This window comes from Plectropomus leopardus, chromosome 3, assembly GCF_008729295.1.
Source record: "Plectropomus leopardus isolate mb chromosome 3, YSFRI_Pleo_2.0, whole genome shotgun sequence".
In the NCBI taxonomy this organism is placed as follows: domain Eukaryota; kingdom Metazoa; phylum Chordata; class Actinopteri; order Perciformes; family Serranidae; genus Plectropomus; species Plectropomus leopardus.
The window spans coordinates 24,970,673-24,996,247 of record NC_056465.1 but is presented as its reverse complement, the minus strand read 5'-3'; the positions used below and the strand labels follow the sequence as shown (position 1 = coordinate 24,996,247).

The window sequence follows — 25,575 nt, the reverse complement described above, 5'->3', positions numbered from 1 at the left end:
GTCTTTTCACAAGTTTGTTCCAAAATAAAACAGGAAGATTCTGTCACAGTCTGCTCTGCCTCTCTTCTGCTGCTGTGGGCTTTTTTCCACTTTCTCTACCCCCACCTCTCTCTCCACCAGGCCACTCCTCATCAGCCTCATCACCTCCACCTAGTGCTCCCAACTGCTCTTCATCGCCAATGAAACCAGTATTAAAGCAGCGTCACTGTTGGCCAGTTTGTCTTTGCTTCCATGCCGGACTTTCCAGCACTTACTCTTGCACTGTTTTCCTGGTCTCGACTCGACTCGGCTTGCCTCTGACCACCTCTCTTGTCTCTGCCACGGTAAAACTAACAGCCTTCTGTCTCTAACCACGTGTTTTGCCTGTGCGCGTTGTGATTCTTGTCTGCTTGTGGCTGTGCGGTGTTCTCCTGCTTCGTCTCCTTCAAGAGAGATTGCTACTCTTCCAGCCGTATTCAGAGCCTCCCGTCGAGCAAAACATCTACTCCGTGTTAGTTCTACTGGTGTATTACTGTTCTGATGGTACATCGATTCTCCACCTGTCCTCAATGATCCCGCTACCTGCTCCTACTGGAATCGTCTGCTCCGCTACCTGCCTGCCTGATGCCAACTCTGCTTCCTCCCCGACCACAAGCCCTGCCTGCCCCTCTCTGGAGTCCCTGCTTTTCCACAAGCTCCCTGCTGTAAGTGTTTCTGCAACTTACCTGATACATTCACCTGCCAGTCCGCTCCACATTCACAATTTCCCAACTCAAACTCTGAACTGTCATCTGTGAATGTGAGCTCACCCCAGTCTCTACGAACTCATGAACTCTGCTCCACCCCAGAATTGTTAACTTTCCTTACTTACCTGCAACCTAATTCAGCCTGCCAGAAGATTAAAAAAAGGTCAACTACCAACTACTCTCCTGCTCTGTTGTGCTGCAATTCGGTCTTACCACAACCTGTGACAGATTCTTGATATCAACTATATGTTTGAAGTCGTAACATGATGTTAGATGTTCATGCATAGCACTGTTGGATCCTTGTCTGGAAAGGTAAAAACTCGCTGGAAACATGATGATAGGTTACTAAAAACAAACAAACCAGATTTATTGTTTGTTAGCCTTGAACAGTGCTCCTTAGCAGTCTGCAGCTTGGCAGGGGTGTCACCAAGGTGCGATGACATCACCATCCCCTCTGTGTCCCAACAACAGTCTCTCTTACTATGTCATTTTACAAATGTTGTGATGCATATAAAACATAAAAACATTTTCTTCTGGCATCAGGGCTGCTCTATATTATACAGGTTTGATCATTTTCTTAAGAAAATAAGTTGTTGTGTAAAATAATATTTATTGGCTTGAGAAAATCCTCGTATATAATTCCAAGGCATAAAGCTTAGTCGTCTCACTGATGCCACTGAGCAATCAGCTGGCACACCTGGTATTCATTAGTGGTTGTTAGCAGACCCCTCCTGCTTCTCCTGAGGTTGCTGAAACTGGAACAATACTTCATCTCTTTGTGGAGTAAGTCTTCTCTTGTATGTCCAGCTGGTTAGTTAAATGACTGAAATTTTGAAAGTTGCAATGTATTTTAATTTGTGTGGACTTTTTGATACTACTTTTGTTGCAAACTGACAAAAAAGACATGTAAATCAAACTATAACTGGATTTGGATCGTGATGTGATGGTGTCAAAATGCAGGAGGGAAACCAGTTGGGTGAGAGAGTGATGATAAGAAGCAGAAAGTGGAAAAGGATTCCCTGACTACAAATGATGCTTCAGCTCAACATTTTGGCATTTTCTAATGTTCCAGATGGCGGAAGGCCACCATCATCCCCGGCTAATTCAGGAAGGAAGAGTGTTCAGACATTTCTGACGGGAAGCAGCAAGTGACCTTTAAGCTGGAAATGCTCGGCTGGTATTGCGCCCTCGCTGTCTTTTTTCATCAGATCTGGAGGTGCGGAGCAGAGACACATCCTTTAGCTCAGGTGAGTATGAAATGCCAGTCTGTCAGCTGCTGTCTGCTCTTTGCTGTGCGATGTGGTATGAACAACAATCTGTGCTGCAATCAGCTCATTTCTCTGTTCAAATCACAGTAACCTTCACTGCTGCCAGTTTGTCGGAACAAAAACAAACATAGATTGAATATCAGCATCTAGAAAACAAACCCGTATCCACTTCCACCTGAAGTGTCTGAGAATGTCTCAGAATTCCTAACAATAATGACTAAACCTCTTTCACAATGCCATATGGGAAACTCCTTTTGTTTAAACACATCCTGGAAATGTGTGATGTAAAAAAAAAATCCCATATTTAACAATGTCTCAAGAAAACATTTGACAAATGTCAGCCAAATAGTTAATTCATTTTACATAATCAAGTTGGATTTGTCTCATAAGGCTATATTCACAATGCAAGCCTTAGTGCTCAGTTTGGATTCATCGCTCAAGTCGCATTTTTTTTGTTACGTTAATTTTGAAAGTGGCCAAAATCAGATTCCAGTGTGAACCAGTCTCGATCCTGAATTGAACACGTGCAGAAGAACAATAGCAAAGATGTCACTCACAGTACACAGTCACACTAAGAAAACATGGAGGCCGCTGAGGTTAATGTTTTTAGTTTCATTTATAAGTTGATCTGCAGTAAGAAGTAGATAACAAAGATGAGGATGAGGAGAAAAAGAGCTCTTTTCTCTGCTTGGCATTTTTATATAGGGGAGATAGACATCAAATAGGAATAGAAAGAGGGATGACATGTAGAAAACGGGCAAACCTAGAATGTTTGGGACTAAGCCTATATGAGGCGCACGCTTTACCAGGCAAGCTCCCAGTGCCAAAGAGCACTGGTTCCCAACTTGGGGGTCTGGACCCTGACTAGGGTTCTCCAGAGTGTTGGTGGGGTGTCAAGAGGCCCTCTTGATTTAACGGAACAAATGATATGGGATTTTTAAAAAAAATGTAAATCTTTTTAATTTTTCATGCCTAGTCCTTGTGTCCCCGTGTGAGTCAGTATGCACAGTGTGCATCTTTGCCCATGTATTGATGTCTCTGACATATTACTACTATTGCTGAGTGCTGGTGGTCTGGGTAGATTGTAAAACTGAATTGCCGTACTGGGATAAATAAAATTGTCTGAATCAGAATATGAACCTGAAAACTTCGTTTAAAAAAACCCCAACAACTAACCACCTCGTTCTGCATTAGAAAAGTACGCAGTTAAACCAGCCAAAGAGCTAACAGACCCATAGTCAAGCGGCAGGGAGAATAAAACAGAAAATAGCCTATTTTAAGTATGTATGATTAAAAACAAAAACATCATCTCCGATGTTATATTCACAGGAAATAATCTGCTCAAAATGTATCCAATTTGTGTTTTACACAAACTTCCTGCAGTTATTGCATTTACTATTTGGGTTAATTGTACAGTTTATCAGTTGTTGTGTACTGTTACTTCTATGCACTGATTTATTGAAATATCCAGAAAGTATGTCAGTCAGTTTACTCAATGATATATAAGGGAGCTCTTAGGTAAAACAGTTGGAAGGGACAGAGGGCCAAATTTCTAATAATGGGCGATTGTGGAGCAATGGCAGCTGCTTCTGTGTGGAGGTGTTTGTGGATGAGGGGTCAGAGTCAGAGCCAGGAGCAGTGGGGCTGTGATGTGAATGGCTTCAATGAAACAGATTCCATCCAAAATTTCTTTGTCAAGGATTACTTTTACATCTGACTGTGTCGCTCTACAAGACTCCTGTGACAAAACACTCTGATGTCTGTTCAGACTGAGGCCACATTGAAAAACAAATCCTGATCTGATTTGGGACCACATGAAAGTGGCCCAAATCAGATTTTCAGAGATTTGCTTTTCATACAGCACTGTGTCACATATGACTATTAGCAAAAAAGTTCATTTAGGCTGCTTTTATCTTTAGTCTGACTGTAAGTCTCAGAAAATGTATTAAATGATGGGAGATTTTTCACAACAGGAAGCTCTTCAAAGTGATATTCGTGCAGCACACCTTTCATGACTAATAGCTAACTGACCTCGCTGAGCTGGAAGCCCCTTGTTAAAATAAATATCAAGAGTTTCTCTGCATAATTCATCACTGTCTGACCCAGGTCTACCCATGAATGAGAATAAGAGAACATCAATCAGCTCCCCATTAGGATATTAAATGAGAGCAGCAGGTTAAATCACATGACATTTCTCTTCTTCTGTCTGAATAGCAAATGATCAACTGACAAATCAGAGCATTTGCGCATTAATATATGTATGGACTTCAGCTTTCATGTGACTACAGCGAGCAAACATCTACCATTCTTATGAGGATAAAAGATACAGACAAAATCCACATCTCTGGTTTTCCTTCACCTTGCTAATGTGCAGGGGACCAACACAGACAACAAGCATGGAAGCTGAAAGGGGGGTTGGAAGCAGGCAAGTCATTGATTTAATATCACAACATGACACGTGTGAAAAACTCATAAAAGGGAATAGGATTTTATTGTATTTGCTATATAATGGTATCAGGCACTACACCACCCTAGGCAGAAATGTAATTTACAGTCTACCGCCATTAAATAATTCACATCCAACACTCCTATTCGCTAGTGGTTAGTTGACGTGTGAGTGGTTTCTAGATGTGCTGATGAGAAGCAAAAATGTCCACGAGTGTAGTTATTAGCCACGCTAATTCAGCTCCCAGTGCAGCCACGGATGCTGACAGAAAAGAGCTTATAGACCAATGAAAGATGAGACAGATCTGGTGATGTAGAGCTGAAATGATCACGGTACAGAAGTTGAACCCTCGAGATTTTCCTGTAGCACCACTGTCAGGACAATCTTAGCCCACTAGTAGTGAGAATATTATAATTGCAATGTCTCCATTTTTCATCCATCCATCACTTTTGATTTGTGTAATGAGCATCACAGCCTCACGAGGCCGCTAGTCTGACCAAGTAACTTTTAGTCTCTATTTCTCTCACAGTGCATCTCAAATCATAACAAAATCAATAATAAAGTCCCAGTACCATGGTGTTTTTTGTAAGCACACAAACTAGACTAAAAGAATATGCCAACAGTATTAAGATGGCAAATGTTTTCACAGAAAATAAATAGTTTTAACAAGTCAAGTTGTGTTGAAAAATGCAGGTGTTTGAAGAGTACTTGCGCATAGCTCATGCTAAATAGTGCCCCGATTTGATCTTTTTTGCTTATAATGACACAATAAAATAATCACATTGACGGACACTTATGAAAGTTAATTATACTCTGTTGTTGAAGCATTACCAAGTCCAGTTTCACAGACATTAATTTAAGGTCCACTGTGTAAGATTTAGGGGGATTTAGTGTCATCTAGTGGTGAGGATTGCATATGCATCCAGCTGAATCTTCTCCCAGATAAAATTCCTTCGTGATTTATAGTTCAGGAGGTTTTCAGCGGGAGCTGAATAATCCGCTGAGGTCTCTTCCCCTTTAAAGGAATGGACCGCATGATTAATACCAGTAAAAACACTGAATAAAGCAATTTTAAGTTACAGCTCAGGTTTCTCCAATGCTGTTTGGCTCATGGTAGACAAAGTACTGGCCCAGCACCTGCTAATGTGTGCTCACCTTATTTTCTCCCAAAACAAATCAAGTAGAAACATTGTGGTCTTTATGGACATGGACCCACCAAGAAGGTTAAAAAAGAGAAGAAGTCATGGCACCATAACATGCTATATCATTAGGTTACAACACACACTGGTCTGCAGCTTCCCAAAGGCTCAATAGCTGTCACACTATCATAGAGAATGAGTAATAATTGATTTGTTTCACTGAGGCGTCCCGCTCAGCCTTGGGTCAGAATATTCTTGTAAGAAAAATAAAGATATGGGTGAAAATTACAATTCTGTAATTGTTGAAAAAGGTCTGTTGTAAAAGACTATAAACAAATGCCCTCTATATACAGATGTTCTATTGTATATCAGCTGCCATCCATCTGAGTGTACCCACAAGTTTTGTCTACAATATACTATTTGTATTTTATTATTCCATTTCTGCCAATAAATCCCACTCAATCTTACACACTGGATCTTTAATCTATGTCCATGAAACAGTCCTGTTAGATTTCATAGTTTTGAAATGTGAAACACTAAACATTAATCACACAAACACAACATATCAGTCACTCTGGTGTTGTGAATAATATTGAGTTGTAAATAGTGGCTTTAAATGATTCTGATTGTATCCTCCAACCTGCAGTCTGTATTCATGTGGTTCTAACTGAATATCATTACTTCATCCTATCCACTGCTACACTGGCCTTAGTGCATAAACAGAAAAGTGGCTGATAGCAGGAGTGTTCGGTGTCTACTTCTGTGTGACTGTAAGGCCTCATTAAGGTGCTTCCACTCAGAACTTGCTGAGGGGCGGCAGCGCCCCCGCCTTCACCAGCACCGCTGACAGCAGGTCTGCAGGTCCAGAGGGATGGGGCACAGCAGTGGCTGATGGATCTCCATGCTTGTTGTCAGAGTTCATAGGTGTGGGAATCTTCCCTCTATTCATTGTGGACTTACCAAGCCCACTGCCCCCTCCTCCACTGGTCTTGCTGTTCTCCGCTGTGGGAATGACTGTGCCCAGATGGGGGTTGCCTGCCACAGGTGTCCCTGTGTGCTCCATGCTGGTCTGACAGCAGCACAGCAGCCTGAAGAAGGCCGCCCTCATCTCCCTGCTGGACAGAGTGTATATCAGAGGGTTGAGGGCAGAGTTGAGCACAGCCAGGGCTATAAACCAGTCCACCTGGTAGAGCACAGGGCACTTATCTGGGCTGCAACCGACATCCAGCAGTAGCAGGAGGAAGAGTGGGGTCCAGCACATGACAAACACTCCAAGAACAATAACCACTGTCCGCAGCAGAGCCAAAGAGCGCTCTGAAGGCCGGCTGCTCACCCTGCGGCCGCTAGAGGTCACCAGGCGGTAGATCCTGATATAGAGGATGATGATGGCCACCAACAGGGCGCTGAACACACTGATGCAGAAGGCCACATAGCTCTTGGCATAGAGCGGCAGCACTGTGGAGCAGGAGGTCAAATTGTTCAGGCAATTCCAACCCAAGCTGGGCAGAGCACTGAGCAGCACTGACACAAGCCAGCAGGCTGCCAGCAGTCCCAGAAGCCTCCCCCGACCTGCTGTCTCACATGGACGCAAGCGCACCATCGTCATGTGCCTCTCAATCCCAATGGCGAGAAGGCTGAAAGTGGATGCACTGAGGGCCACGAACATGCTCCCCTCTCTGGCCAGCCACTGCACCGGCGTCAGGAAGAAGGTGTTGCGTCCTGAGGTGAAGATGTTGACCACGTAGGCCACACCAGCCAGCAGGTCTGATAGAGCCAGGTTTCCAATGAGGAAGTACATGCGGCTATGAAAGCGCTTGTTCCTCCAAAGGGCGAGCAGGACCGTAACGTTCTCCAGAACAATCAGCACGCAGATGAAGAGCAGCACGGCCATCTTACAGGCCCCGCCAAAGCGAGGCCGGTCCCACTTTCCAGAGTGGTTGTAGTGGCTGACGATGACGGTGTTCATCCCCTCCTCCAGGATGTTCCCCATGCTGCCTGCCCCTTACTGGCCTCGGTCACACAGCAGAGGGCGCCACAGCACTGGACACTGCAGGAGGTGAGGCTTCTCAACCAGGCAGGGTCACTGTTGGCATCTTAAAGCCTCCTGAAGGACCTGCCAATCAAACACAAGTTAGATCAATAAAACAAAACAAAACAAAAAACAAACAAACAAACAAAAAAAACTTCAACACTTTAAAGTTACAAAAGCTATATTAAACAACATTTGAATAGTTGATGTGAGAAAGAATTCTCTAAGAGGACTAAAAAATGAAGACATCAAAAAATAGCAAATTGAAAATAAGTATACAAAAAAGTTAAATATTAGGCTTACCCACTTATATTACCTAATTTAAGAAGGAAAGTGCAATACTGATATTAAAATTATTTTACAGAAGTGCCCTAGACGAGATAACAAAAGACATATAACACACTATAAATCACAGCCTAATAAAAACCTGTCCAATAATAAAAATAGAAAAAAAGACCTTATTTTTATGGCTCTGTTAATATTAAACAGACAGCTGTGACAGTTCCTGTTGTTCATAAATCATACGCTATGAATGATATAATTTAAATCTTGGGTGTCGTGAGAGTATCCTAAATCGTAAATAAACGTCAGTGAAAAAGATTAAGACATAATCGTGAAATAACAGGATACATATAAAACTCATAAACTCACACAATTAATACTCAATCTTAAGTATCCGAAAGTAATTTACACTGTAAAGTGTAACTTATCAGAATAACGTTGTTGGCAACGTTTAACACTATATCTGAAACATACTTAAAAGCATCTCTGCAAGTTTGGAAAAGTTGCTCAAAGTTTAATAGAGTGATCATTTGGAAACAAAGAAATAGTCTCCTCAAGTACAGCCTGTTATTCTTAACCACAGCTACAGTATTTTACCTTTTTGAGTCACTATCTCATCTAGACATCCCGGTGGTGGTTTGGGGAAATCTGCAGTTATTTGAAAGGTATTCTTCTCTCCTGCGTAACGATGCGCGCGTGCAAAATACGCGATCGCCAAAAAAGGTTAATATTCGCTGTGAAGTCAAAAGTCCGTTTTTGTCCTCGCCCGTATAAAAAGTTTCCACTCACGGAAGTTTTTGCCTCAAAACATCCACTTTGCGTTGTGTCCTGAACTTCATCAGTGCGCCGTCCTGTCCTCTCTGTGCCTCCCTCTGCAGCTTTCAGCCCTCCCTGCAGCCAGCCTGTGGGGCGGATCTTACCTCCATTTAAGATTTACCATCAATTATGAGTCAGGAGAGAAGTCGGAGCCACCGTCAGACTATAAAGAAATGCAGTACAGATGTGTCACTTAATTTCTGTTATTCTGCTTTGCAATTTCAGTGAGTTTGAATGATGTGTAAAGCAGGGCCGTAGCCATGGAGTCAACAACAGGGGGGACCAAATCTGACTGTGGGTGGGGGGAGGGGCTGAGAAATTGGATAAACCATTATTTAAATGTGTCATAAAATTGCAGCTCTTAGAATACATGTTCCAACACATGTGACAGTGTTTTGCCCCGGAGCCTTGTATGCTCCCTGAAGTTGTGTCACCATCCTCTGATAGAAAGACCGCCACTGCCTTGTACATCTAGTGTCGAGCTTTGGTTGCATATTTTCAAGGTTGACGTTAATGACGGACTCTCAGGCGAACCTTGTCCCCCATCATTTTATTTTGTTAGAGCACAGAAAGCCAAATTCAGCCTTTGTCAATATTATCTAAAAGCTGACCACAGTTGACGTGATTATTTGATTTGTTTCTGGGAAGTCATCCCCGTCACTGTCAGGCCAAGACGTTGCAACTCGTTTTCTTTCTGTGATTTGGTGACTCATTGTTTTTCATGTTCAAACGAAAGATGACTGGGTCCCTTTGCTCCTTCAGAGTGTGAGATAGGTCAGACCTCTCCCATTGGAGCCAACTGGAATAGATGGGAAGGGAAGAGTCACACTTTTCTCCAACTTTTATGCACTTTCTGAGTGTTATTCTGATGAAATATGTGACTGATAAGAAGAGGACAAGAGCCTGGGAGGCTGAATGTGGTAACACACCATTTATGGTTTTGGCTACAATCCATGGGATTGCATGTCCAGTTACAGCGAGTCAGTCGGGCCATTAAATCAGAGACAGTCAAGGACACCACAAGTGTGATGTTTAGTCGCTGCAGAAATATCTAGATTAGCAGAAACAGTGGTGGACAAAGAATATAGAAGCCCTTATATACCCTACAACACCTGGTCTGACATCAGTTTTCCTTTGCTGTGTCCAGATGCCTTTGATGAGAGTTTAAACCTCTGAAACCTGAGAAAATTGATTTGATTTCTTTCAGAAACATGAAAAAGAAAATCAACTCGCAATGAACAATGTAGCAAGGAATGTCTCACAAACTGCAAATAAATAAATAAAAGGAAAAAAGAGTAAAAGGTGGGAAGGAAATGATCTGAAGATCCTGAAAATAGCTGAGGGGGGATAATTAGATATTTATGAAAAACAGGGGAAACTATATTTATAATTATCTTAATTATATATTTAAAATTATGTAACAGAAAAAAAAAAAATGTACATTTTTAGTAGTTTTTTGAGTTCATCTTTTGGTTTTGTTTTTTAAAACTTTTTTTGCTTATTTGCAGGTAATTGTCTTGTACCTTTTTATTAAGTTCTTGCTGTTTTTTGAGCTATTTTTTGCTCATCGCCCTTTTCCCATGTTTTTGAAAGAAATCAAGCCTATCTTCTCAGGTATCAAGGGTTAAAAGCAGAGTTTAAAGTTGTCATACCTTCATGGATATCCATGCTGTTTCCCTGTGGATAACAATCAGGCTTTTCCTACTCATAGATTGTACGAAATAATGCTCGTAACCACTGTGATATAAGCCATTGGTTTGTGGACTTGTGTTTTCGTAATTTTTGCCCTTGCCATCTAGCTTCAAGTGGCCATTCAAGGAACTGCAGTTTTAGGTACTTCCGTGTTGGCTTCTTTTTTCAGCCGCTTGCAACTTCCTGCTGCAACTTCCTGGTGTTGTTTGACTTCAGGATCCAACTGACAGGGGAGACAATGCTGAAACCACAGCTGGACGTGGTTGGTTTGGGACATGCTGAGGACTGTGTCTGACCTGCTAACACCTCCCCTCCAACTCTATTAATCCACCGCCCGCTCCGTCAGCCTCCTGCCCCTCTGTGAGCTGGCTCTGCATTGTGTTTTAAAAACCAGAGCGCACATTCCCATCAAATTCCCAAAAGTCATTATTCCAACCACTGGATGGTGCAATGGCTGGAAACAGAGGGGTAGGGGCTGTAACTTCTCATTGTTTACGCTGTGCACTTTATTACAGTTTTCCCACACGATGGTCACTGACTTTGGGCACCACATTCAGCCTTGGAGAGTGAGAGAGATAGAGACAGAAGGTGGGGGGAGCAGCTACAGAAAGATTCAGAGAAAAGGAAAAGAGCAGGGAAGAGCATGAGTTAATATTCATTTTTACGGTGGGATCTTTTGTCCCTCCCTGTTTTATGTTAATGTGCCATTTGTATTTTGTTATACAACTCACTATAAACCCCAATCTGGAAATTTTGGTCGGTTCATCAAAACTTGTTGATGAACATTAAATAGTTTTTGAAACATTAAATTCTTTGTCATATTAATGACCAGGCTGATGAATGTTTATATTATGTTATATTATGTTAGTATTTTACATTTTAGTCAATCCAACATTGACTTAACATTAAAGAGATGTATATCAAGGCCAAAAGAGATAAGTTATTGTGTCATGTGGACATAAAGTTTTTATGTCATTTTGACAGTTTAGAACATTTGTGTGAACGTTACAAAATATATTTTGTCATGGCTGGATTAGGGTCTACTGTATAGTGGTACATGTAACCAAATACATTTGCTCAATATGACGTATTTATACTTTACTTGACTAGCATACTTTCTATTTGACAGCTTTAGTTACTAGTTATTTTACAGAATCTACATATAAAGCACATGATCAATTTCAAAATAATATAAAAGGGAAAATTTGGTGGTAGAGGGGTTTGAAAAACCATTAATGGCATTGCCATGTCGTTCACCATCTCTCTCTCTCTCCCCTCATTTCCTGTCATCTCTCTGTCTTCATCTTTCTATTGAAGATGTAGAATGAGCATATTTAAAAAAAAAAAAAAAAACTATTACAGACCCAACCAGCGCCAACATTAATATAGTAATATAATTAGAGCTGTCAGCATTAACATGTTATTCACCATGCGATTAAAGTCTGTAATTATCGTGTCAATTTTTTAAATTGCTGGCCGACATTCCCGTCCTTAAGAGGCTTTACCAGGCTGAGTTTTTAAAGCTAGAGTAATGATACTGACTACTCATATGGAACTAGAAAACCCAAGGAATACATGTCATGCTATAGCTTCTCAGTAAGGGGGTGAAATAATGTTTCAAAGTTAGGCAAAATTTTGGCAATGAAAAAACATGGCCCTTTTAACAGGGTCCCTTGACCTCTGACCTTAAGGTATCTGAATAAAAATGGGTTCTGTGGGTACCAATGAGTCTCCCCTTATTTATTATAATATAATATAATAATGTCAGGGGTATAATTTTTCTGCATTATTCGTCGGCTGTGCTCCTGTCTCTCCCTTCTGTATCTATGTGTTCCCCACTTATCCTGTGTGCATATATCTTTGTGTGTGTGTGTCTCGCTCCTGTCTCGCTCCTCACCTGGAGCCAAATTTCTGTGCTCTGGGATAGTAAAGGCATGATCCGCCCTACTCTCCCTCTGATTGGCTAGTATTTGTTGCCTTTATTGGTTAGGATGATTAGGTTTTGGCAAGAGGAGGCTGAGATTGGTTAAGTTTATGGAAATAATGTCTAAGTAAGCCAGTTGGGAGTGAGTAAGGCACAATAGGGAAGGTCATACCTTTGCTATCCAATAAAATGCAAACCACCTCGACCCTGCCTTCCAGAAAATCTGCCAGCAATTAGCACATCATCCCTCCAGTATATCAACCCTGAGTCGTCTCCCACCCATTGCCAGATTGTTGTCCCAACTAGCTGTGTCCAGGTCTCTAGATTGAGTATCCTTGAGAGGTGTTTTTCTTGTATTCTTGTTCCCCAAGTTAATGTTAGCTTATTCCCTGTGGTCAAGGATTCCTGTTGGCCTGACTGCTTGTCTACCAGTCTGCCAAAATCTGCCCCCTGCTACCTCTGTCTGCCGCTCTGCCCAGCTGCTCTCCATACCACCTCTCTGAACCTGTTAAACTACGTCTAACACTGTGTCCGTGTCCTGCAATAGTGTTCTCCACTCCCCTCCTGTACAAAAAGTTTTGCTTCTGATATTTTAGGTATATTTTGATAATAATATTTCTGTTCTTTAACTTACAGTTAGATGAATGCAGGACTGGTACTTGTAATGGAGTATTTTTGGTATTTCTGCTTGTACATGAATAGGATAAACGATAAAAAAAAACATTTGAGACAAAAGACAATGAATCCCAGTAAGATTTTAGAAGACACAGAATGACCTTTGTCTTTAGACTTTGGATGTTAGTGTTGATTAAGCCCAGTGTAGCTCAAATAGAAGGTGCAGCTAAGGTAAGGCGGCCATCCAATTTGATGGCCTGGTTGGAGAGTGCCTCTAAAATTGCACAGAATCAACTGTGATTATGATGGGGCTACTGTCTTTTCTTTGCTGAAGTCTGCTTTGGTTTTCAAACTGTCCATCTCTTCTGTTTTGTTTTATTTTCTTGTTCTTTGTTTTTGCTGGACCTAATGGACTAAAATAGCACAGAACAGGCCAGAAATTGAGACTGTGATGGATGACGGTGCTGGTTAACAGAGGCCGACAGCGTAACAAATGTTGATAAAAAGGAGGGGAGATGGAAAGAGACAAGAAAGAGCAGGAGACTAAGGAGCAACACAGCTGAGCGTTTTTCCTCTCTCTCTTATTCTCTCTCAGTCCCACTGGTATCGCTGATTGTGAAAGGTTACAGGCAGTCTGGCCCTCTTGCACATGTCAGCCAAGGCATTGCAGATTAATGAATGACCCCCAGAACTGTTGACTTTACCCTGAGCAGCAAGAGATGTACAGACACTCTGACAACCCATTTATAACCATATGAAAACACCCCAAAGGCCTTGGCTCTGTGTTGTTGTAAGCTGGATGCGGACTTCCTGGATGTTTGGTGCTGTGGTGGAAAGAGGAAATGTAGCTAGAGGTCACCTGATCATGAAAAAATGCCCTTGTTGCCAAGTCCTGTAAAAGTTTGTTTTTTCTGCATCTTTGTGCGTGTGGCTGCTGTATGTGTGTACGTGTCCAGCAGCATTGTGAGTCAGGGCACACTGACGTAGGCTCTGGTGGTGAGTTAGATGTTGGGGAATGTAAAGTGTAGTGGGAACACAGGAGAAGCTGCAGCAGTGGAAAAGGAAGGCCTCTTGGGCTATCACCCCACTGCCCTCCACTCCTGCAGTTTACCCACACCCACTGAAATATTCTCCACTAGAATCATACAAAAATGTTTGCTCAGCTCTCCAAGCTCCAGCAGCATTTCAGTTTGACAGAGATCTTAAGTGGATAAACAGTATGCACATGTTGTCGAGGTTTAGTAAGTTGGGGCCAGCCAACATTGGTTATTAAGGACAAATTAAGACTAATTTACAAACCTGAATTGAACTATAACTGGTACATCCCATCATTGCCTAAGTTTTGATGCTGATGGCAGTGGGCACCATGCCATATGGAGCTTAACTTTTAGTTTTTCGGGGACAGTAGAACAAGCAATGGAGTATAGATATTATTTGTGTCTGAGATATTCAATTGTTTGTAAAGCCCAAACTGCCTGGTGGTACAGAAGAAGGCAAGCAAGAACATGGTAACTCCACATAGCAGGGCCTCTAGCTTCTATAATGCACAAAGATGGCATTTCTTTTCATTTCTACGCAGATGACACACAGCTCTATATCTGTGCCTCACTTTATTATCTGAGCCCTTTCAACACACATTACATTTCAGAAATTATTTTAAGTTATTAAAAGGGCTAAAGAAATGTTAGTTTGTGTTCTGAACAGACCACTTTGCTCTGCTGACTCCTTCACAGTAAGACCCCGATCAAACAGAGCACTTTTTGCAGCTTTCTGTGTTGTTTTTTAATTGTTGCCAGGCAATAACAGAATCACCTGTCCTTAGCTTAACTGCAACTTTGCTTTGAAATAACCTCATCGATCTTTGCCTTAAAATCTGCATGAAAACCCCAATTTCAATTTTTGGGCCTAATTGCAGTCATTAAAATACTGGACTGTAGTTGAGACTACATGTCTTACATTTTACCTGGTAGGGCAACGATGAAATTAGTCAACCTTGGCTTAAAACTGTAGATTACAACAACATCACCACCGAAAGAGGCCAGCCTCTAAATTAATCACATTGACAATGTAAAAAAAAAAAAAGACATCAGTAATGCCGACTGCTCTTACCTGTCTGAGTTAAAGTCCTTTTCAACTCAAGATGTTTAGGGCGGTCTTGCAAAAACATGAGGCACATAGAGCAAAAAATCATGAGCTGCTTAGTGTCATTTAGGGAATTTAAAACAAAGGGTTGCATTCCATCTAGCTTAGCAGACAGTCACCACCCTGACAACTATCCACTTCGTATCTTGACATTTCTAAGTCATCATAACTGTCAGGCTGTCGCAAGTGTGGATGCTGCATACAAGTGGAAGTGTCTAAAATGCAAAGGCTAGGATGTCTAGAATGCAAAGTTCAAAAGGTTGTTACGGGATAGCATTTTCCATTGCATTCAACAATGCAAAAGCAGCAAGCAAAATACTTCACTGCTATTCAAAAACATTGCAAAAAGCCACCCCTACCTAGCTACTTAAACACGTTCTTTCTGACTGGGGCCTAACTGTTCTTTGGTTCTTTGAAACTTATCTTGTACTTCCTACCTACCTCATCATAGTATTAACTGTGATTTGATTACTATGGGTTTTGTTTTTGAAACCAGCTTTCATCTATCTCTTCCTAGCTTTCTAATGCTCCTTATCTTGCATCTGTCTGTTTTTCCCATCTTTTCTGAAGCCCATTGTTTTGTATTTTATATGAAATTATTATTTAATTAACCTAAAACAGGATACTGCAACAAAAGAAAAACGAATCAAATCCCTTAAAATTAAGATTATTGCAACATCATCTGCATCTCGAGGACCATCACATATTTTCCTGCAGGGAACATGTGCTACGTCTTTGTTGGAGGTCGTGACTGCAGCTCTGAAGGCTGATAGTGTATCTGGAGCAGTGGTGCTGCTGGTGGGTTATCAGTGGAGGTCTGAGGTCTTTAAGGGCACAAGGTGACTGTGTGTCTGAGAAACAGCCTTGCTGGTTCTTTTAGATAACCTTTTTATCTGCATCCACCTCAAAATAGCAACATCAAAGGGTGCGCAGATGGAGGGATGCATGGAGGAGAGATGGATGTGCAATGGAATTTCATAGTATTTAGTTGGTCATTTTGTGAACTGTTTTGTGTATAAAATGTGTATTATTATTCTTTCCTTCTTTAACAGACTGTGGAAAGATAAGCAACTATAGAAGGAAAATAAATGAAATTTCTTTGTAATTGGAAGCAGTTGTCAGGAGAGAGGAAAAGAGATGAAGTTGACATCTTTATTCTGTATTTTACAGCCAAGGTTTGGCAGTCATGAATAAGCCTGGTGTCTCTGCCTTGACACACACAACCTTTTGACACTGTCATTTGGAAATAATTAGAAATCAGAGACAGGAGGGCCGGCTCAATCTCATTGCACTATTTACTGTTGAGAAGCTGCCTTACTGTTAAATTTCAAATTTTTCGGACTAGCAGGAAAACATGATGAAAAAGCTCTGGATCTCAAAATGACATTAAGTGCTTGTAAACATGGAACCATATCTGAACTCTTAATCATGGTTTCCCTCATCTTTAAAATGTTACCATGTCTTTTCTCACACAATCATTCTGGAAAAACATCAAGATCTTTATTGCGTTATTTATTTTCTTTAGGATAGGGGACCTTAAATGCGAAAGAGACTTCAAGTGTTTGCTTTGCCAAAATAGGTTAAAAATAACTTTGACCTCAGTCATGTAAACATTCATGCCTGATTTTCTCAGAACAGCTCCTGTGATGTCTGGGAAAGCTTGTGTAAGATTCCTGTGTGTGTGTGTGTGTGTGTGTGTGTGTGTGTGTGTGTGTGTGTGTGTGTGTGTGTGTGCATGACAAAGAGAAAGAGAACGCAAGACCGAAATTAATTTGTGCAGAAAATTAGTTGCCATGGGCACGATGCATGTCCATGCCCATTCACTCCCATTTTTTCGTGTATCGTCTCTCCTTCACACCAAAACCGTGACTCACTAAACACAAACATTAAGGTTTTGGCTGCCACACGGAACAGAAAACATGCATCCTTTGCATTCAGGAATTCTGCATCCTATATTGGGAAGTTTCTTTCTCTTGGCTGTCTGTGCTTTGTCTGTCTGCCTGTTCTATAAGAAAAGGTCAAAGCGTCATTTCCCTTGAGGCGAGTACCAATGGTCACACAGTCCAGTGTGTGGTGCTCCACACATGTTCCACTGACCCCCATAAACCATCTACAACCCCAACACCATCCTCAATCCTAATCTTTCCAAGCCGAAAAACCTCCTTCCCTTGTCCCAACCCCACTCCACTCTCCCACAAAATGCAGTGGGAGCCTGAGAAAGAAGTAACCCACTGACAGAAACATACCAGACTCCGTCCCTAAATACCATCAGTACAGTTTTAGAATCAAAAGACAAGCTCGTATTTTTTTCTCCCTCTTAATGGTACTTAGTCACCAAGTTTTCGGTAAATATTGGCACAACAACGACAACACCTAAAAAAAAAACCCTACAAATAAAGTTAGACAAATACATCTATGTACTATATATCATATACACACATATACATATAAAGTTTCATATGCTTATGTATAAGTGCTGAATGCTTGTACACAAAGGTACACAAATACACATATGGTAACATGGACGAGATGCATTTTGGTGAATACACTTCTTAACAAAAGTAAAATGAGCTGATCATCACCACTGTCAGGTCTGTATATGGTTAGTGTGTGAGGCTACTGTCAGCAGCTGGTTAGTGTAAAATTACAGTCTTGAAGATCTCTGTTTGGTTCTCTTTGGCAGCACCCATGTAGTTTAAGAGGTAAAAGAAAACAGGTTCATAGTGATGCAAAAAAAATAACAAAAGCAGAGGTCATTCAATCATTCAATCAAATTAAATAAAAAATCTCAACAGAGTGAGGACAGAGTGAGGGTAGCTAGTTTCTCTTTTGTTCCCAGTCTTAGTTGCATGCTAAACTAACCATCCAGTGGCTTTCATATTTTCTGTAGAACCACAAAGTGGTATCAAAGTATTCTTTCGATGTCTGTCTCCTTATCTCAGGTTTATAACGCTATCAATAAATTCAAACTAGCATAAGAGCTACAATTGTCCTGCAGCTGTTTTTTTCACTAATACACTTACATTTACCATTGTCTTTTTTTTATAATGCTCTTTTGCTATAAGACTTTTTCAGATTAACACAGTGAAACTTTTTAACACACTGCTGAGGTAAGACAATTAGAATAGGTGGTGATATCTGTGTGTGCGTTTGATGTTCAGATGTATTTTCCAAGCATGTGACCCTGCCATAGTGGCTGTGTGAAATGAATGGCGTATGTTTGTGAATGAATTACTTTGTGAATGGCCATCAGTCACAGCCCGGCTAACAGCCTCTCACTGACAGCGGGCTCTGTGGCCTGTGCGATGCGGCGATGCTCCACAAAAAGAGAGGCTCGATAGAGATCTGCAGAGGTAGTAAAGGCTACCGTGGTGACCGCTCAACCAGCAACAACAATAAGACAGGCGGGCCATCCGACATGGCCATCCTAAAGCTCCCTGGCTCCAGGAACACACTGGACAAAATAAAGGCTAAAAACACACACTTCACATTTCATTAGACAGGGTCACTGTGACAGCTGACTACCAGCCCAAAACAGGTCCAGTCCACCAAATTAACACAACAAAATGCATATGAATGAGTGAGAAAAGCTTGATATTGTTAATAAAAAAATTTCAGTGCATAACATTTATTTGTTAGAGAGCATTTTTATATTGTGCTCTTTTACGTAAAGCCGGGGTAGGTAGTTTAATTTTGGCGTCAATGGGGAAAAAAAAAAAAAAAAATCCTGTCATAAACTTTGTGCATATTGAAATTCAAGTGGTCTGAGGGAACACTAGTCTACTGTGCCTCCTCTTGGCTCTGTTTTTAGATTTTAGAAAATCTAGAAAAAATGACTGATCAAAAAGAGAGTCTAAAAAAAAGTCTGACAATAAACAACAGCCAGACAGCGCTGACTCACAGCAAACTTTCTGTTGCTGCCTTTACTAGGTACAAGGTACAAGGTAGATTAGGTAATTTATTAGTCAAATTTAAAATGTGCCCTTAAATCCTGCTACATCTTATGGGGTTGTTTGAGGAGTTTAGGCGTCTCACAGCTTGGGGAATGAAGCCGCTCCGTGATGTAACAGGTCAACCGGAAGAAAGCCCAATAGGAACTAACTGAAAGGGGGCATATCGCCACCTACCGTGATGGAGTTGGACATACTTCCATCGATAAATCAATTCTCCCCTGGTGCTTGAATACTGGGACAAGGACAGCAGTCCAATTAAATTGCCTAATTGAGTTATAACTGTAACTTGACTTAAATGTGCACGTAACGTACTGACTGTGGTAGGTAGCTAGCTAATTCTTGTCTCATTTGTGGTCTGGTAAACAGAGGGAGTGGGGCAAGGAGGGGCTGAGCAAATGAGTTTTGTGCAATTCTACAAAAAAAATAAGATTAAATAAATCAGCGTGTGGGAGACACTGGGCCACTGTATGAGTCATGTGCATATGTCCGTGGTTGTCCAGTAGGAGAGTAGGAGAGGTTAGCACAGAGAGAGGAAAGCTGCAGGATGAAGAGTTTTTCTGCCTACTCTAGCTTTAAGGGAAGGATCTGAGTCATTCTTTAGTCCCAATGACTCTGTCACTGAGGGATGATCTCAGTCTGTAGACAAGTGCTCCTCATATGAAATTATCATTTGCACAAGAGCACACAGCAGCACTGTGATGAATCCTCTTTCCAACCACTGTATTTTGGTAAAGTTCTGGACATCTGTGGTGCATGTGTCTTTGCATTTTATCTGTGGAGTGACACACGTCGTCACACACACACACACAGGAGTTCCTGGCCTGCAGAGCTGCGGTTTACCTGTGTTTATAAGTCTAACACATGGCGGTCCAACACACTGCTGCAGTCTCCTCCGTCATCCCACATCTGTCCTCCTGTCCCTGCCAGAGTGCTGTGGGAGCTCTGGTGGTGCAGAGTAGCCAGAGGGGGTCCAACAGCAGCATGCTTCGACGGTGGACAAGAAAGGGTGACTGTGATGGTCATGGTTTGTTTATTGATGGAGTGTGAAGTGAACAAGGGAGAGGATAGAGGGGTGTAAATGGGGGGGTAAATGGAGGGAATGCAGTGTGAAAATAAACGAACAGGGCTGCAAACAGTGGAGCCAACAATGGTGTGTCAGATCCAGGTCTGTCCAAGGTTTATGTGCCTACTTTATAAACAGTGAAGAATTGTCTGCTCTCTGAGATCATCCTTTCCAACAGTTTAGCCTTTGGGCTGGACCACCACAAACCCAATATCTCCAACATCTTTCCGGCAGCGCTAAAGTAAATCTAACATATGCAAGGACTCTGTCTTTCTCTCTCTATCTCTCACTCACACACAACTGCTGTAACCTTGCTCTTGCCTTGGACCTCTGGGCTGTATTCCCTGGAGTCCAAACCAAAACAATCAAACCACGAACACAGGAAAGTGAACATATGCCTCCAACTCATCCATCACCTTTACATGCCACCAGTAATGCCTAAAAACTGTTCTGACAGACAAACATTTCCTAAACATAGTCCAAGTTCTAGATAGGATCTTGAAAATATTTTTTAAAACACTAGAGCTGGCAAATGAGATGGGTGTCTTATCTTATGCATTTAGCTATGTGTTTGGCTCCAGCACATATATTTCAACCTTGCACAGCTACACTGTGACATTCCCCAGCACTGTTTGGCTCTATGTCTCATCAGCAGGACAAAGTTTTATCAAGATGGAGCATAAGGAAAACATATCGAAACCTGTATTTCCAAAGAGCAGGGGCTCATTGGACTTAATGTTTTCTCTGCAGCGCTCACTCTGATGGATTGTTTTCCATGGATGCAGACCAAAAGATAAAGACGTGACCTCTCAATGGACTGCCAGCTCTGTGAGTCTGTCACCGCAAAGGCACTCGCTCACTTGGCATCCACGCTGCCTTGGAAAAATTCGGTTCAAATATAGCCATAGAGGGTTAAAAAGAGAAACTTCATGGGAAATTAACAAACTAATACTGCTCAAAATCATAGTTGAGGAGGAAACAGCCTACGGGGGTTGATTTTCTTGCAGTGAGCTTGTGTAAATTCATATATATTATTAAAACATGGCACTGTAGTTGCTGTGATGCACTTAAAGAACAATTTCGCTTCATGACTATATGAAAATCATTAGGAAGTTGACTTGGGACTTGAATGCAAGAACTTTAGACTTCCTTGTGACTCTTAAACCAATGACTTGGTTCCACCTCTGGCAAAGCATATGAAAAACATGTAGGTTTCAGCTTATAAGTGGTTATAAAATCAGATGGTTTATGTGATTCATAACATAAAACCAGCGACCGTTGAGTAGTGATGTAATATTTCAAACAGCCCACATCCACGCTCCACTCTCAGCGTGTGAAGGTAAAAGAGGGCTGGTTATGATTGCAGATGAACTGTGGATTCAAACAGTGGCCTGGTTGTGCGCTGTATCTATGGCACATGTGTGCACACACACCAGTGAGTCCTGGGTGTGAAAGGCCCGTGTGTCTGGGCGTCGGTGACTTAATGACAGCACTTACTGGCCTAATTCACACTCAGGTTCTTGTGCATATTTGAAAAAAAACATGCGAGGAAATTGTACCAACAGAGAATCGGTTGTGTCAGTCAGATTGCAGGTGAGCACTTTTGGGGTTTGATGCTTCCTCTCGGTCAAAATAGAATTCTGTCCTTTAATCCAGCAGACATAATTTGGCATGTTTTCACGTCGGCGACTTGAAAAAGTGTGTTTTTCAATCCAACTTTGCTTTTGAGCTACTTGTAGAGTAATTTATAGCCAAAAATGGTAAATGTAAGGAAAGGAGTGGTTCAGCCGGAGAATCACAAACGACAGAGAGCGATACGAGGGGTTGCAGGGTGGAGAGAGAGACTAAAACAGGACAGGGCAGAGCCACACACACATATTTCCATTCCGGTGTTTTTATTTGAGCTCACTGCGTCTCACAGGAAATGCCCTCCACTGTTTCCATGAAAACTTGTTCTTCTTCTATGGCAAAAGCCGAGCACACTATTAATAAAACAAGAGAACAAAACAGAACACACTGATGGGAGGCTGTAGCTTTTTCCTGCTTTTAATCCAGGGTATAACCATAAAAGGGATGCTGTGGTTATCACTAGAATTTATCAGAAATGCGTCCCTCCTTTACTTCGAAGTGCAACTTCTCTTTCTGTGACTGCATAACATCAAATTGTGCTTTGATAACTCACACTCAATATTGTTCTTCCATGAAACAACTTATACTCATGATTCAGATCCTGTGCACCACAAGACGCTGCCCAGCCAGGCATCTGATATTAACTGTGGTGAGTTCACACGCAGAGCAGTACAATACACGGAAACCCAAGTCTCCTGAGTCTTATGATATCACCTTTGAATGTAACCATCATTGTAACTTGAATTATTAGGCACCATAAAACACAGCACTCATAGGCTTGGTTCCTCTTGTGTGACCATCATTGTCAGGGCATCAGCACACAAACATATCAGCTATTGTCTCCTTTAGATGAGAAGTGGGGCTGTTTCCTTCATATTGTCATATTCATCACTGCTTCTCTTGCAAGGACAGTTATTACCCTGTGTGTGTATACTACTCGTGAGGCTTGGAAGTCATTTGAATTAAAACATGGAGGGAGGCTTCACTGTCAAGGCAGCAGCAGCGGCCCAGAGGGAAGCATGCTGTCAGCTGCATGACCTCCTGTGTTTTGCTGTCTCTTGCGGTGTGTTGGTTTAGCAGGGAATCCGAATGGAAGCCCTAAATCCCAGTTAATCTGTCACAGCGCTGGGAGAACTGGGCACTCCACAGCCACGCTATCTGGTCATCAGCTTTGTACTGGTCTGCGGCCGGCAGCCCCGCTGAGACACAAACATCCTGTTTAGAGAGGGAGTGGGAGAAAGAGACAGACAGAGAAAGAAAGAGAAATACCAGTGTAAACTGTCAGTAAATGAACAAGAAAGGGTGCTGACTGTGAGAGTGTGCAATGACAGACTCACAGGTACACACTCACAGTAGTGTGTTTGGTTTTAGTGTTTGTTTGCTTGCTTGCTTTTTTAAAACTAATTTTCTTTTATGGCAGAAAATGCAAAGTGTAGACATAGAGATGTCTTATTAGTATTCATGCAGAAACCCGAGCACCCGGCAGACTGAAAATTAGCCCAATTATGACTCCACTGCACTGCTCATAATCTCTTATCCCATCTGAGCCAGCACACAAAAAACACATACACCAAATATGGAACTAACAGAGCCACGCTGTCAGGATAAAACCAACAAACCATTAGTTATTTTTTTCCACTTTGACAATTGATTTCAGTGTGTATGACTTGGCAAAGCTATTAAAATGATGTATGAGAATTGTTTGTTGCCATGTTGAAGTTTTCAATTTCTGAATCAACCCATGAACAGGACAGCATTGCCCCCTTGTGGAATGGTAGTTACAGAGTTAGAACATATAATCATATACAGCTAAACTTAAACTAGGCATTAAACAGAGGTGCATACTAACATTGAAGACAGGCAAATAATAATGTTAAAGAAACTTACAGCAGGAGCAAATATACTCCAGTATGTACAGTGTGGTGATTGTGGGCTAGGGTTGTTCCTGTATTGCAGTTACTAGTTGATGAAAAATAAGACGTGATATCAAAATAGCAACTTAAATTTGTCAAATTGAACTCCTGACAAAGAAGTGTCAGGTTTAATTTACATATGTAAATATATATATATTCTTTTATATCTGCATGTTTGACTTACAGTGTCTGTGTAATAGACATTTCAAGACACTGAAAACTGTTGTTTCCTCTTAAAGGGACAGTTCACCCTAAAACAGAAATACATATTTTTCATCTATTTATCAGTAGTAGTAGTAGTAGTAGTAGTGCTATTTATCAATCCAGATTGTTTTGGTGGGAGTTTCCGAGTGTTGGAGATATCAGCTGTTGAGATGTCTGCCTTATCTTGAATATAATTGAAGTAGATCGCCCTCCCCTGGTGGTGCTCAAAGCGCCAAAACAACAACAACAACAAAAAGATAAACATTTGAAAAACTCAACAGCAATGTCTCTCTTCAGAAATCATGACCAGAAACTCACACAGAAATCCACAGACCTTGTGGTGAGTCATTTCATTAAGGAACCATTTTCTTGCTACCAAACTACACCTGCCATCCGTATCACTGAGCACCATAAGTGCCATCTAGTTCCATTATATTAAAGAGAAGGCAGACATGTTTGTGCCCAACAACCTGCAACTCACACCAAAACAAACTAGAGTGATAAATAGCACTACAGGTAAGAGGAAAAATATGTATTTTTTGATTTGGGGTAAAATGTCCCAGAGAGTTCATGTTTTTGTTAATCCTTTCTTAAAAATAATTTTGAATAAAATTTAATCATTTTTTTTTTTATTTCAAATGTATATTTAGTAGACAAAATAGGAATTAAGTTTGTATAAAAGAGAAAGATATGTAACCAAGACTAAAATCTTATCCAAGCTAAACTGCTGTCTAAAAAACAAATGAAGCCGTGGAAACAAGTGTTTTTTTCTTCCTATAGGTGCAGTATTTTACTCCAGCAGCATTTTAAAGAATGTGTGTAGTTCACATTTTCACAAGGGATTAAAACTTGGATGTGGATATTTGTTTTTGTTACAGCCACTTATCTATAAATGTAGTAGTTATACAGTATGTTTTGAAATTACATAATCTAAATGCTCATGCGTGGCTTAGTGTGCACATGCAATATTGTTATGTTCTCATCTGGTTTGTTATGTCATTTTGTCATCATGAGTGAGCTGCGGTGGTAAATCCATGTCCGCTGATGACCATGTGCTCAGTGGTAAACTGAAAGAGAAAGTAGTGTTGACTGATTAGGTGCTGAAAATGTTGAGTCATTCCCAGAAAGTACCATGAGGAATGAGGAAATAACTCCTTCCTTCCATTGTTTTACATTTGGTTCCTCAAATAAGGAAATGCATTAGTTTTAGGATTTAAACAAAAAACAAAAAAAACATGGCGTAATTGTTCCAAGTTTGTCAAGACCATATGACAGTACAGTACAGTAATCAAAACAGCATTTAATTACTTTATAACACAGTTCATAACTACATTAAATATTTCTTGTGGCTCTTCAACCACAGTCTTAAAATAGTAATAAACAGTAATGTAAAGTGTCACATGCTGGCTTGTACAGTGTCCTGTGGGATGACATTTTGTCGTGACATATAGATGACATTTTGTGGCAGGCTCTTGTGATTGCTCAGCGGTTGCTGTGGTGACACATACATTCTGGAAATCAGTCGTGAATGGATCCAGGAAAAGGTCACCGTTTTATTCAGCTGGTTTAAACTGAGCAGGAGGGTTATGGATTCCTTAGAAACTCTACATAGTGACTGGTTATCATGTAAGCAAATTTTAAACAGTATTTTTTTTTTCTTATTTGCATACAGGAAGAGGATCTACATTCATATCGTAATGCCTGATGCATCACCACAATCATCCCACACTAACAC

The 25,575-nt window shown here is 41.1% G+C and overlaps 1 protein-coding gene and 1 long non-coding RNA gene across 2 annotated transcripts; one reads left to right on the top strand and one right to left on the bottom strand.

Annotated features, from left to right (window-relative positions):
- The first annotated feature begins 369 nt into the window (after positions 1-369).
- On the top strand, positions 370-25,575 carry LOC121941247. Its single transcript, XR_006105732.1, has 3 exons — positions 370-683; positions 1,798-1,972; positions 25,513-25,575. It is a non-coding gene; the product is annotated as an uncharacterized LOC121941247 (long non-coding RNA).
- Positions 5,631-8,916, bottom strand: s1pr3a (sphingosine-1-phosphate receptor 3a). The gene is made up of 2 exons (XM_042483999.1): positions 8,487-8,916; positions 5,631-7,691 (listed from the first exon to the last, which is right to left on the bottom strand). Exon 2 carries the CDS (start codon positions 7,566-7,568, stop codon positions 6,375-6,377), a length of 1,194 nt encoding a protein of 397 aa, XP_042339933.1. The 5' UTR covers positions 7,569-7,691; positions 8,487-8,916; the 3' UTR covers positions 5,631-6,374.